Genomic DNA, 14,033 nt, shown 5'->3' with positions numbered 1-14,033 from the left:
CTTTCTGCTCCCTGGTCTGGAAGAAAAGCCAATGAGCTAACCTAAATTTACAGTTGTTCTGCCCATCTGAAGGGAGTTCCAGCTGGTTTAGAACAGCTCTTGGGTCCTTTTGCTTCATTCATTGGAGCAGAGAATCATAATCTGTCTCATTTACTTTTATCTTTGCCCAGGCCCTCCTTATCAGTTTAATTTTACTGCCGTTGAAGTCAACAAGAACAGCCTTGACTCCCGCTGGAATTTAGCCAGGATGTAATCATTTCTAGCTAGGTCTCATTGTAATTCCTACTTCGAACAGGGATGATTTCCAGCGTGTGAGAATTCACCGATACCTTTTCTTGCAGCTACACCAACAAAGCTGATTGCAGAGTCTAACACTCCCTTGCCAAGAACACCAAGCACACAGCAGGATTTATCCGTGCACAGACTCAGTCAGCCTACTACTCTTCAGGTAACTTTACAAAGAGTCATCAAAATAGGCAGGCGGGATAAAGCATGTGCCACATATGCAGCTTAGCAAATAAAAACAACTTAAACAAAAGCCATGCCATTTGAGGAAACCTAAATTTTAAAGAGGCCAAACTTATAATGAAGTTTTGTTCTGTTTTTAACCTAGGTGTCTTTGCCTTCTCAGCCTCCATGTGAGCTTCTCCCACAGCAGCTGCTGCCTCAAGCAACTCTGCAAAGTCAGCCTGCACCTCTGGCACAGGTTAGTTGGGGGTTTCAAAGTGGAACAGGTCACTTGCCTATCTCCTGATATTTTTTCCTTTAATGTAGTGAATAATTTAATTAACGGAGTCCAGGTCTCCTGGAGCTTTTAGGTTCTCTCCTTAGAAGCTAGTATCTCCGAATTTACCAGCTCTCAAACACTTAAAATAGCGTGGGACAGTAATCAGAACACTTGAGTGTTTAAACATGTAACTGCATACAGGCATTTAGAGCAGAGGCCCAGATGCATGTAGGTTCAAGTGCACACACACATCTATTTCAGACAAAAAATGGATGGAAAAAGTGTTTTCAACTTTGCCTCTACAGAATCAGGTCCTATCAAAACCAAGGTCACAATAAGAATTAAAACCAAAACTAAAAACTAACACAGACCCAGTCCTCCTAAAAATGCCTGTTTATCTGTGCTGATGCAGAATAAGCCAGCAGTAAGGGACACATGAGTTCAAGAAAACACATTTTGTGAGTATGCCAGTAATGGTGAGGATGCTGCTAGAGACAAATGCCCCCAGTGAAATCTATCAACCCATATCTCAAAAGTGGGTGATGGTCCGAAAAGACACCTCAGTGTTTCATTTGCAGTGGATTTGGAAGAAACAATTTGAGTACCATGCTTCCATAACGTTGTTTCTCCCCTGTAGTCATGCTGTGATTATACACCCCATCATCCACTGATTTTAGAAATAGACCTCTTCTGCTTCTACTACTGGTAGCCTACACTCCGTCACAAGATCCCCGAGCTCCCTCCTGTATCATCTAAAACATAGGAAGTCCTGAGAATCCCTGCTTTAGATGAACAAATTCTCATTTGTCTTTTATGTTTAATATTCTTTTCACAACTCCATACCAGCATGCAGTGGAGAATCAGCATATCAATTATCTGCTCTGAGCATTCATTTTCTTTCACAGATATTTCTCAGCGTTATTCATTAATGCACTTGCAAACATAATTTAGTTTATTTATTATAAACCCGTGCATGTTTTGTTTGACTTTTTTCTGCCTCCCTTTCTTCTCCGCCAAAGCTCTTTGTGTCGTTTACTCTCAGTGCCTTGCCCCTTTCCAGTAGCACGCTCTTACTGGCACACCAGCTCCATTTCTTCTCTGCCAAATTGGAGAGCCGTCCAGTCACACGACCACTGCTTAAGCCTCTTTGGGCTGGCTAAATCTCGGTGAAAGAAAGAGGCTTGACTCGAGACCATCTCGACAGACAGCCTCCTTCCCCCCTGGCAGCAAAGTCACAACAATGCTCCTGGTGAAGGTCAAGATGAAGCTTCCCTTGATGTGGAGCAGGGAAATAGCACCAGGACATTGCAGCTCAGGTTGCTGAGGCTCCCATCCCACAGCGATACTCCTGGGAAAGGTAGCAATTCTCTGCAGGCTTGGGCAATTTTCATAAACTATTGCTCATCTTCCATGTTAAAATAGTAAACATGCCAGCCTACAGCAAGATAACCCATTATTTAAAAGATAAGGTGCCTGTGACTCTGAGCAATGAGTGATGGAACCCAGGCACGCATGCTTCCCACCAAGAACATTTTGTTGGTTTCCTGGCTGACTGTTTCACAGCAGTTTAGCAGCAGAACACAAGCTCATCGCTTTTAGAAATAGCGTGGCCAGGCGTCTCGCTGCCAGCCCACAAGGAGGAGGTATGCACGTGGCTCCTCGCTGCCTTTCTGCCACTCGCCCTCAGCTGAAGGTGACTGATGGCAGGAGCTGAAAGGTGCTGAGCCAAGCCTGGCCACCCAGGGCCCCGGCACTCTGACGGGTGCCCTTGCAGCTAGCATTCGGCTACAGGGCGGCAGCGGGGGGGGAAGGACATTTTAAGCTGCTGCGACTGCATCTGCAACAAGCAGCTAGTTCCTGCCTCAGGCACCATCTGCTTGAACTTTGATTAGTTTTCATTTCAAGCAAAAGGCTTGCGATGGTTTCGCCTCTGCCGAAATGCAGCTTCAGCTTCTGCCTTGCTCGTCTGAATGAACAGACAGCACAGGACTAGATGTTGCCTGAATACAAATGGTTTACTTTAAACCGAGTGCTCCCTATTAGAATATTTGTTTGTTTGCCTTCCTCATTGTAATAAATTAAAATCCCCTACAACACAGTGGATGCTGATGACTGAATAATAATTAGCACTAATAATCCGTTTGGGATTGCGCAGGTGTTACTCAGAAGACAGAAAGAACGAACAAGTTGTTCGGTGAGCGGCAAAACTAATGAAACCCTGTTTCCCAGGGGCTGCGCCTTGCACGTCTGGCGCATAGACTCAGCCTTTCCCGCAGAAGGAAGCGAGAAATGGATCCCTCTCTCCTTTGCTCAGTTAAGCTTTCATGAAGTGACAGCAACTTGGTGGTTTTGAGACTCTCACGACTCTCTTGCATGTGTCTAACGTTGGGCAGAAGGATTGAAAGTTGGAAGATAGGCAGAAAAGAAAGGTTTAAAATAAACTTTGCTAAAAAATAAATAGGGTCTCTTTTCTTTACCCAGCTCCTTGTTGTCATGAAGCTTGTAGGAACAGAATGTCTTTGAGGTGTCCAGCTTTTGGTCCATCACATGTGAAATGAGGGTCCATCCTGACAGACACAGGAGCTATAGTTCCCCTCCCTGGGCTGCAGCCCTCCAAAACCCAGAGAGAGGGAGTATGTCTGGCACCCTGGGGTGGCACCCAGCAGAGAGAAACGCCCCTACTTGGGCATGGCCCAGCTGGCATCTCTCAGATGAGGAGGAGGCCAGTTCCTCTCCCCAGGCTCTACAGCCTATCTGGACCATCAACACCGGTGCATGGAGCCCAGTGGATTGTGCCCATCCCCACCCAAACGCCAGTTGTCATGATCCCAAAAGCATCACCTTTTTTTTATTATTATTTTTAGGAAACCAAACTAAAATTACTGCTCTGTTTGTTTCTGTCTGCATTAACAGATGTTGATTAGACTGGTGCAATGATAGATACCTCACAGTCTTTAGTCTTTCATGTTTGACTGTGTTGGGAAAGCTGTCATTTTTTTGTGTATAACATGTACTTTTCTGAGGACCCTGCGGACGCTTGTAAAAACCTAAGTGAGACGAAGAGCAACTTCGTCTGATGCCAGTGGCAGAGTTAATGCTGTGCAGTGTTTTCTGAGGAACATTTTGAGTTAAGCTCTTTTAATTTATTATACAATTACAGATTTCTCCCCTAATTAGGAGAGCGGTTAATGATCTTGAGATAAATACTCTCTGGTGCAGGTCAATTGCTGTTAGTGTCTCATTGTATAAAAACAATAGAAGCTCTGTAAGCACAGGGGTCATGGCTAGAGTTATCAAGAAATTTAGGGGTTAGAGTGGTTAAGGGAAGAAAGCAAAAGAGAAAGTTCCTTGTCTTCTTCAGTAATGGGTCTCACTCTAGTAGACCAGGTAATTGTTGTTGTGAAGTGTATTGACACCAAAAGCACATGAAAAGGAGAACGGAAAGACAATACTAGATGAATAAGCTAAATATATGAAGATGCTGAAAAAAATTAAGACATGATAATTTAAAATCAACAGCAATGTACTTTTGTGTGCAACTTTGCAAAGCAGATTCAAAGTCAAAACTAAGTCCTGGAAATGGTTTTTGCTTCTTACTGAAGTATAAAATGTTTAAAAAATTATCTGTTACTCCTTACGTTTTTAAATTGAAGAAAAATTGTGTTCCTTTCCCAAAGTGTCTTCAAGGAGTTCACATGTTAATGAAAAGTCTGCCATCAGCAAGCTAAGTAGTTAAAATGAAGCTTTTGGCTAAAATTGTTTTTAATTTCTCTCTGATAAAAACCTTTTTTAAAGACCCAAGTAGTCCTCACTAACAGAGTTCATATAGAGAGAATTAGGTTGCAAGATTTGGCTTTAAAAAAATAAAAATCTTGTATAGACCCAGGTTAGAGCAGGACTCAGCTGTATCTCATCTAAGCAAGTCGTAAAATCAGGGTATTCCTAAAATCAGGGTACCTGGGACTCTTTAGAAACATGGAGTCTGGCTACAAGAAGCAGCACTGGATGCCCCTTGGAGTCCCAAACATCAGAGGTTTCTACTCATCCATTCCTCAAGTTAACGCTTTAGACGCGGGCTAGAGAAAGAGATACTCTGTTCTGACTACTCCCCTTTTAATGCCAATTAAGAAGTAACACAACCCTCACTTTAACGCCAATTAGAAGTAATACAAACTTCCCTTCCAGAGCTTTGACATTGTTCCTTTGCTCTGGGGGAGCACTGGGTTGCAGATGTCAGCGCTGATGCAAAAGCGCTGTGGGTCACAGTGCTGGAGGCCAAGTGCTCGCATTATCTCCTGGGGCAGATGGTGCAAGCCACGAGCATTTGCAGATGCCTTTGCCATCAAAGTGGACTCTGAGGGCCTCTGCCAGCAGTAACTGCACTGGCCACCTCAGCAGCCCTCCAGCCCTCTAAGCAGGGTTGGGCACAAAACTCCACCTCGCCACCACTCTTCAACCAGTAACCTCCCAGATCATGTGGGAAAGCCACCCTCCACCTGGTAAACAGAAATAAATCCTCTGAAGTTCTCACCTAAAAGCCATTTACATGGAGATTTCAGCTTTGCTAGAGGGAACGTGGAGGTATCCCACATACTTATCTGGTCTAAGTCAAAGCTGACAGAAATCTGACCTGTCACATTTAGACGTTTCTAAGTAGCCAAAAATTTCATTTAACTGTACAGTGTTGCTAGCACTGGAGCTCTCTTTAATTCCCTTCTTGTTGTCATTTTTGTTTTCCTATTAAAAAGCCAGAAATAGTGTAAGCAAGTGCACCTCCATGGAGGACAAAGGCTCCAGCTGCATGCATCTGTTGACCCACTAGCACAGAAACATTGGAACAACCACAGCAACAGGGCACAATTTTCAAGTCACAGAAAAAAATATTATTTTTCTTCTGCCCGGACACTCACAGAACCACACATTTTCAGAGAAGTCTTGGATACCTTGATTACAGAAAAGCTTACAGATCTTTTGAAGTGTTTGTTGTTTTTTTTCCAGACTGTTCTTCACTTTTGGAACATGAGCTCATGCAGACTGACTATTCCAAAGCCTGTTAAAATAATAATTAACTCTAGTGGACTTTGAATCATACCTAAGAACACCAAACAAAACTAAGAATTTATTGCTGTCTTAGTCTCCTACATGCTTCTTCCACTTTGTGCTAAGTATTGCTGCTACTGGATGTCGCGCTTTCTTTTTGACTTGGATTAGTGATTTCCATTTTATATTATTATTTAGAATAGCCTTCCTCCCACTGAGCTGAGCCATTCACTTTACACCACGTATAAAAATAGCTTAATGATTATTCCTTGTAGCTTGACTACTGCTCAGCTGTAGAAATCTAGAAAATTTTTAGTGTGGTCAGCTGTTGTGTGATGTTATAGTAAGTCAGCAGCAGCAGAAACCATTGCAGCACTGCTGTTGCTGTGTAGAAAAAGGAAAAGTGTTAGTAAAACACATCCAGAGTATACAGGTGTGACATGCTAAGGGTTCCAAACTACAGGCTAATAAAAATAATGCACTCATTTGCCATTCAATTAAGATGGCCTTGATACTTCAAAGTAGTATGCTTTCAAAAACAGCCCTTCTGATAAGTCCCTAAGAGAACAGGGTCAGTTGTAAGCAGATCGCTCTAACTGAGGCAATTTAATATATGTGTGTAAAATTGAAAATAGACAAGGTTTATCTCTGCCTAGTTGTTAGTATGTTACACACACAATTTTTATTCCATTGGCTGTGCTTTACAATCAAGAAGCCAGTATCTTCTTACAGAACAATGTTCTGCTGAGGCCTGTTTGCATTATAATAACTGATTTTTCCTTTTTTTTTTTTTCTTTTCAGTTCTCAGCACAGTTCAGCATGTTCCAGACCATCAAGGACCAGCTAGAGCAGCGGACCCGGATCCTGCAGGCCAACATCCGGTGGCAGCAGGAGGAGCTCCAGAAGATACAGGAGCAACTCTGCCTCGTCCAGGACTCCAGCGTACAGGTGCGTTACCACCGGGAGGGGCAGAGCGAAGCATCGTCTCTCATGTGGCTCTTGAGAGGGTTGGCAACTTAAAATTAGCTCCAGGGTCTAGGAAATCTGGATGTGTGGAAACCAGCTCATCTGAGTGGCGATGTTGCCTCTGAAAGCCTCTTGAGTAACCTATATCAAGAAAGATTCAAGAGCTCTCTGGAAGAAGAGCAGGAAGAAATATCTCAACCTTAGGAAGAGGAGAAGAATTTGGGTCATTTAGAGTAGCTTTTAATATTTTATCTACTGAGTCTTCAGACTGAGCAGCTGTATTAGAAAAATGTTCGAGTTCAGACTTGCCAATAACTATGTCTCTCCAGCTCATTAGCTTCCATCCAGTCACTGCCTGCTTCATGTTGGCATCACTCGTGCTCAGTATCCTGGCTGTCCAGCTCTTCCTTAGCCAAGAGCCCTCATTCAGGCAGTGCTCCTCCCTTTCATTCGCTCCCTCTTTTCTTGACCTTACCCCAGCCCAGATACAGAGCACAAGGGGACTAATTTCTTTGTCATGTTTAAACCCCCCAAACCTCTGCTGATATTCATTTGTTCACACCTGGAGGGTGTCTGAATTTGTTCTTCACTGGACCAGCTCAAGCCTTTAGGGTGAAGCTGACTGAGCCTGCTCTTCTTTGATAACTCCCACACAGAGCTAGAATTCACTGAGTATGGTATCTGCTTTTAATTCACCAAGTACAGTAACTGCATTGTACTATGCCTTATGTCTACCAAAGCTCAGCAATAATAGCAAGTGCAGTTCAGTACATCACAAGTTTCACTTAACGACAAATTGACAAATCACCCAGTTTGACAGAAGTTTTCTAAATGCAGGGTGATTACTGCTGTGTTCCTCATAATTTAAATATAAAAGCCAGGTTAAATGACCCTTGCCAGAAACGTTGCATTGGGGACCCACTGTTAGTATTGTAGTAACAAGATTTTTTTTAGAAGACAAGCTCTGTCATAGAAACGAATGTCTCAAAGAATATTTTTAAGCACAGGATGAAATGCTGGGACTTGCTGAAGTCAGCGGGAATTTTGCTCCCAATTTCCACAGAAGCAGACTCTCTCCCATCAGCAGCATCTGTGAAATGCAGTTTCACATATTAAACAAATTGAGATTGTATGTTTAAGCAATTAAGTGATGCCAAATTAGAAACTTTGCCACCTAAATTGCTGCCTGTGCATTGCTGTAAGACAGCACAGCAATGGTGGGTCCCAAACCCAGGACTCTCTGTTCCTGGTGCCACATAAGCATATGGGTAGACCAGGTTTAATGTCAGTGCATTTCTTCTACCAGTTCTGCACTGTCTTTGATTAATGGGGAGAGACAGTCTCTGCAATTAACTGACCTTCAGCTCAGAATCATGGCATACGTCTGAAAGCTATTATTGTTATTATGAATATCAAGAGATGTGATATTCTCGCTTCCTTTCTTTTTAATTGGGTGAAAACCATTACTCTCTCCTGGTAGTCTTCAATAGTTACATACACTCATCCCTTTTGCTTTTTTTTTCATAATTCAAGCAAAAATAGAAGTTGAGAGCACATTCTTACATGCAGGAAACGGATTTTATTTTTACATAGCTGTCTCACATATGTGCTAGGGTGCATTTAATAACCCAAAGACTGTGGGACAGATTTGCAGATAGGCTCTTAGGGAGCTCAAGCAGAGAGAAAAGGAGGCCCAGTGGGTAAATGGTGGATAGTTCTGTACTGCCTACCCCATACCACTTTGTAGCTCTAAGCTATACAACTTGGGCAATCCTCTCCCCCATGAAGAATGTACGCAGTTGCATCAAGTATTTTCAGACCAGTACAAGTTCTCTGGTATCAGTACTGTTCATTTCCCAGCTTGCTGCAGATGCAGAACTAAAGAGGCTGAGGAACTGGAGGGCAGCTCAGAAATTATCTGCCTGAGGGGTCACTGCCGGGTGGGAAGGGTCGTCCTCTGTAGTTTGGGTGCCTTTCAGTCTCAGAGCAACCAAACAAGGCAATGAGATGTAGATGGTCCCACATGACTCACAGCCAGAGCTTTTTTCCCTCTCCCACTTTCTGTATGTTGAAAAAAAAAAATATCCCCCACACGAAACTACTCTGCTGTTGCAGTAGTAGAGTGAGACCAGGAATTAGCTTTGTCTTACTTGGCATGGGGCAACTTAAAAGAAAGCTTCACGCTTCTGCATGCTGCACTTTCATGACTCACAAGCAGTGAGGAGTAAACTGTTAAATCAGAAATCCAGCCACGTTCTTTGCCACACAGATTTCATCATTCAGGGAGCTGGATATCTGCAGACATTGATCTGTGTCTATTATCAGAGCTACAAAGCATAGCAGCAAACAGACAAGCATTACTATCAAGCATATTTCTGGCCTTTTTAATATTCTGCGTAGAAGAGCTGTATGTAAGCATGGGGGAGTGCCGTTGGCTGTCTGAGAAGGGGGAAGTGTTCTCCAGTTTTCCCTCATTAGCCGATTTATTAGCATATCTTCCCCACAGGTTCACTCCCTTCCACACAGAAGTCTACAGGTAGCTCTATGGAGAATTAAGCCCCATTTCCATTTCCTTCAGAGGTCTTCAAAATTGCAGTACAGCAGTCCACCAAGAAACACTTTCCCAGCCAGACAGATGTTGAGCACGGCAGTCTGCGTTAGAAACTATTTCCAAGAGCCTTGTGCAATGAAAGACGAAACTAGCAGGAGGGTTATGGGCCCTGAACAAAAGTGTTCAAAACTCCATTAAATCCCTGTTATTGCTTTTCCTGACAAACGAAAGTATGAAGGACAGGAGCAGCAAGGGTAACCTCAGAAGTGTGAACGATGCTGTGTCTGCTCCAGATTTGAACAGTCTAGCTAATGAATTGCAGACGGAGAGAAAGGCAGAAGGGCTGAGCCTGATCAGCCTGCAAGAACTGCAAATGAGACCATCCACAGCCACCCATCATCTGCAAACCAGGCTCCCTTCAAAGTCAGTGAATCTCAGCTCCACAGTGCCGTGTTTCTCATCTTCCTGTATTTTACATAAAGAAAGAGTCTTGATGTCTGTAATGATGAGCCCGAAGGCTACAATCCCCTGATGATCCAAAGGACAGGTAGAGTCAAAGAGCCGTTTTCCTCACGATGTCTTACCAGTGTGATCCATCCATTAGCTGCAGGGAACGTCTCTCTTGGAATGAGAGAGCAGCAGTGTCAGAGGGTCCCTCCTCTCTCTCGCTGCTTTGCTGCGTATGTTAACAAGCTGGCCAATTAAAAAATATTTGTAAGATGCTTCGCTGACCTTGCAGTCTGCAAAATCAGCCATGAGGCATGCCATTAGCAGCAATGGACTTAGGGGGCTGCTAATTTATCTGCTTGGATTTGCTCAGACTAGGAAAGATTTCATTCTTTATTAGGGGGTTTCTGTTGTTATTTAAAGCTGACGTATTTCGGTGTTTCAGGGGAATTCAAACAAGACTGTCACAAAGGAGGCACCTTATGAAAAAACACTGTTAAGATTTGTATAAATTAAGCACATTCTTGCTTTTAGGCTTAACTAGCAGATAGAAACTCCACATTTTGATCCTCTCCCATGTTAACTCTTGTGCTGGTGGGGCATCTTGAGTCTTCCAGTTTTGCAGGGACTTGGGTTAAACGGCATCATCGCTTCCCGCCCTAAGCTTGTTTTTTTCCAGGACATTTATGTTCAGATGCTAATAAGGCTGCTTTGGCCGTTATAAGGCGACAGAGGGTCCCGAGGTATGAAACACTCAGAGCCCTCTCGGGGTATGTACACGTGAGCATACAATATTGGTTTATTGGGATAAACTTGGTTGTAAATTTGGAGCGTGTTGGCTGCCAACCATTAACCATGCACGTTCCTACCCAGTGGCACACTCCGGTGATGGCAAAGTAGGTTACTCAGCTTTCTTTCAAGCATAAGCTCCTTGGCCTTCATTTGGAAGTAAGGCATGCACGCAGGCAGGTCCCCTGCAGAGCACGTCATTCACTGCAAGTTCACACCCTGTCTGACATTAACATTGATACATGTTGGCTTTGCATTGGGTGATTTTAGTATTTCTCCAGCACTGTGAGGGCCACGTATAGGGAGAACACTTAAGATGATCTTCCTAAAGGTCTTATTTTGCAGTGGTCTGGCCAGTGCCAGTGGACTCACACTCGCCAACACATTTTTGAAACATATCACTTGCTTTACCTGCTCTGAATTTTATACCAAATGTTTTATATCAAATTTTGTATCAGTGGCGACCGATTTCATTGCTAGAGCTAATTGAGTTCATTTACCAAACATGCCCAAGATTTAGCTTCTATATACAGAAAATAAACAAAAAAATGAATTTTCATAATTCCTGTCTGTGATTTATTCACAATAAGACCTATTTACTTGGCAGAAATTGTGAGACCATCTGTCTTTCTGATACGTAATGGCTCCAGACTCAGTGAGCAGTGTTTTTAAAAGAAAACACTCGGAGCTAGTTTCAGACCTGCTGCGAGCAGCCCCAACTCTGTTACTTGACCCATTTATTTCTACCAGACATCTTTGATACGTGGCTAGCCTATAGCACCTGAAACCATCGCTTTAGGTCCACTAACATCTTCATTAATAGCCCCCCTCTCCCAGCCAACTAATGTAAGATTCGACTGTACCTTTTTTTCTGAGTAAAAACTTGACACACAGAAACTCATTAAAAAATTATCATATTTAAATACAGACTGTGATAGCTAGATAAATAGCTACATAAATAGCTAGATAAAGAGCTACAAACACAATGGATCAACCCATACTCACGCAAAGAAAAGCAATCCATTGTGCTGGTCCTTTGGAGAAAGGCATGTTTTTTTCCCAAGAAAAATTAGAGGGGACATGATAGTTTAGGGATTTGTTAATATAGCAATAAGCTGCCGGAAGGTGTACTAATTACTGGGTGTACATCAGACGTACTGCTAGGCATGAGACAGATAGATGAATAATGAAGTGCGTAATTGTGAGTCTGATTTCATTTAAAACCTAAGAAGTTCCACTTTAATGGAGTTCCACACTTGCAGCGGTGGTGCGGTGCAGTGGTGCGCAGGATCAGATCCAAAAATGCCTTCGACTATATGCAATGTGTATCTCTGTACAGTCCTTGGTGGCAAAGGGTAGGTTTGAAATATTGCAAAGATAGCTTCGAGCATTAATAATTCATAGTTTTAAAAGTTGCCTTTTTCCTCTGTATAATATAGTAAAAGAAATAGCCCTTAGAAAAGCAAAAACTCCCAAGCCCTACAACTGTTAAAGATGAACGCTTCATCTTGCAAGGCAAGAATGGAGAGTACATCATTTACAAAAATACTAACAGAGGAACTGCTAGCACTTTTGCACAAGTCAAATGTATTGCACGGTTTGGAAGAGCACCAGATGACAGTTACCTGATGGGAAATCAGATAAATGACAGTGACTGTCTGTTTACACATCTCAATGATAAGGACATGGTCATTCAACACGGAGAGCTCTGGCCTGACTGTGGCCTCATTAAAAGCATTCGACAGCCTGACTGCATGTAAGGTGTTGAATTTCCAGAGACAAATTCAAAAGCAGACCTGTCTGAAAGGCAAGCTAATTCTGTTGACAAGAGAAATGAAAGGACTGAAGAGACATGGAGTTACTCTCTTCTTTCTGGACAGGATGCCTCAGAACACAGTGAATATACAGGGATCTGCCCTTTGCGAGGGCTGTGCCTGCCCCACGGAGAGAAGACTTGTAGCTTCGGGACACATTCGCAAGTAGAGTGCACTTGCAGAAGCAGAAATCAAGAAACTAGAGCAAGTAGAGCTGTTAGTGTAGGAAAGACAGGTGATTTCCAACTAACAGTAAATGCACAGTGAATCCAGAAACCCAGTAGGTTCTCACAAGGGCCATGATGATGATGAGGGTGTTGCAGCACCTCCACTTTAAGGATACGCTGAGTGAATTGGGGTTGTTCAGCCTGCAGGAGACCTTATAGCAGCCTTCCAGTACTTAAAGGGGGTCTAGAAGAAAGATGAAGCGGGTCTCTTTCTCAGGGAGTGCAGTGATAGGTCAAGGGGTAACAGTTTCAAACTGAAAGAGGCTAGCTTTATATTAGATATGAATAAGAAATTCTTTGCTGTGAGGGTGGGGAGACAACGGACCAGGTTGCCCAGAGAAGCTGCAGAAGCCGCCTTCCTGAAGTGCCCAAGGTCAAGTTGGATGGGGCTTGGAGCAACCTGGTCTGGTGGGAGGCGTCCCTGCCCATGGCAGGGGGTTGGAACTAGGTGATCTTTAAGGCCCATCCAACCCAGAGCATTCTGTGATTCTATGTTTCTATGATTTTAGAATATACCTTTGGATTTAATTCTGTCACCCTTGTTATCCAAGACAGCTGGACTATGCAAATAAACCCTCTCCTCTTCTCATCCAGATGTTCCTACAGCAGCCGATGGTGTCCCTGAGCTTTAGCAATACTCAGCAGCCAGAGCCTCAACAGCTACAGCAGAGGTCAGGGGCCATTTCTCAGCAGCAGCTTGTCCCCAGTCCTCAACTTCAAGGGCAAATTGCATCTTCGCAAACTACGAACCAGCAAGCACTGAGAGAAGCAAGCGTGGTATCAAGCCAGGTAATCATTTCTTTGAATAGAGAAGCATTTACACAGAAAGAAGACACTGAGATGTTACTAAGCAAGCAAGCGAAATCATGTCTAAGCGTGCCTTTGCCTTTCCTTCTCTATTCTCCTATATAAGGGTAGCCTACATAAAGGGTCTCCCTACAGCATTTACTTCACCTTAAATCCCTTTTTTAAGACCTCAGCCTGCAGAGTTACTTGAGAAGCTCTGTCAGCTTGAAAGCTGAGCAGGGGGAATGTGCAAAAGGTGCAGATGATTGTCCTGAAAGAAACCTGACCCACCCCACTGGAAACTAGCAACAGTGGTGTCAGCAGTGCGACCTTCTTGAAATAAGCTTTATTCCTTGCTTGCTCCCTGACTGCAGCTGGATGCCACCAACACAGCAGAGCCTGCCTGCTGTGGTGCCACACAGCTGGGACACACTGAGATTTGTGTGACACCCCCCCAGGCTGTGTGTGTAACAGATCCTCGTTTACCCTCAGTTATCTCGGAAAGATAACTGATAACCCTCAGAGAGCTCTGACAGCTAGCACAGGAAATTTGGTTTGTTTTTTTTTTCCTTATTGCCGGTTTCTCACCATTTCCAGTGTTGACTCTTCCACCCCACCTGTTGTACTTCCCTTCAGACCCCATCCCCTGCCTCTCTCACAGAATCACAGAATCAATGTCAGGGGTT

The 14,033-nt window shown here is 43.5% G+C and overlaps 1 protein-coding gene across 1 annotated transcript in view; it reads left to right on the top strand.

Moving 5' to 3' along the window:
* NPAS2 (neuronal PAS domain protein 2) overlaps positions 1–13,350 on the top strand; it is a gene marked incomplete at its 3' end in the record, with an annotated part of 47,799 nt that extends 34,449 nt beyond the window's left edge. The window contains exons 13-16 of the mRNA XM_009871345.1: positions 342–448; positions 614–706; positions 6,569–6,715; positions 13,156–13,350. Of these exons, the coding sequence (XP_009869647.1) occupies positions 342–448; positions 614–706; positions 6,569–6,715; positions 13,156–13,350 (542 nt within the window). The remainder of the gene's footprint in view (positions 1–341; positions 449–613; positions 707–6,568; positions 6,716–13,155) is intronic.
* Between the last annotated feature and the right edge of the window lie 683 nt (positions 13,351–14,033).

The sequence above is a fragment of the Apaloderma vittatum genome, unplaced genomic scaffold (genome assembly GCF_000703405.1).
Source record: "Apaloderma vittatum isolate BGI_N311 unplaced genomic scaffold, ASM70340v1 scaffold14336, whole genome shotgun sequence".
Taxonomy (NCBI): domain Eukaryota; kingdom Metazoa; phylum Chordata; class Aves; order Trogoniformes; family Trogonidae; genus Apaloderma; species Apaloderma vittatum.
This window is presented reverse-complemented; position numbering and strand designations above follow the sequence as displayed.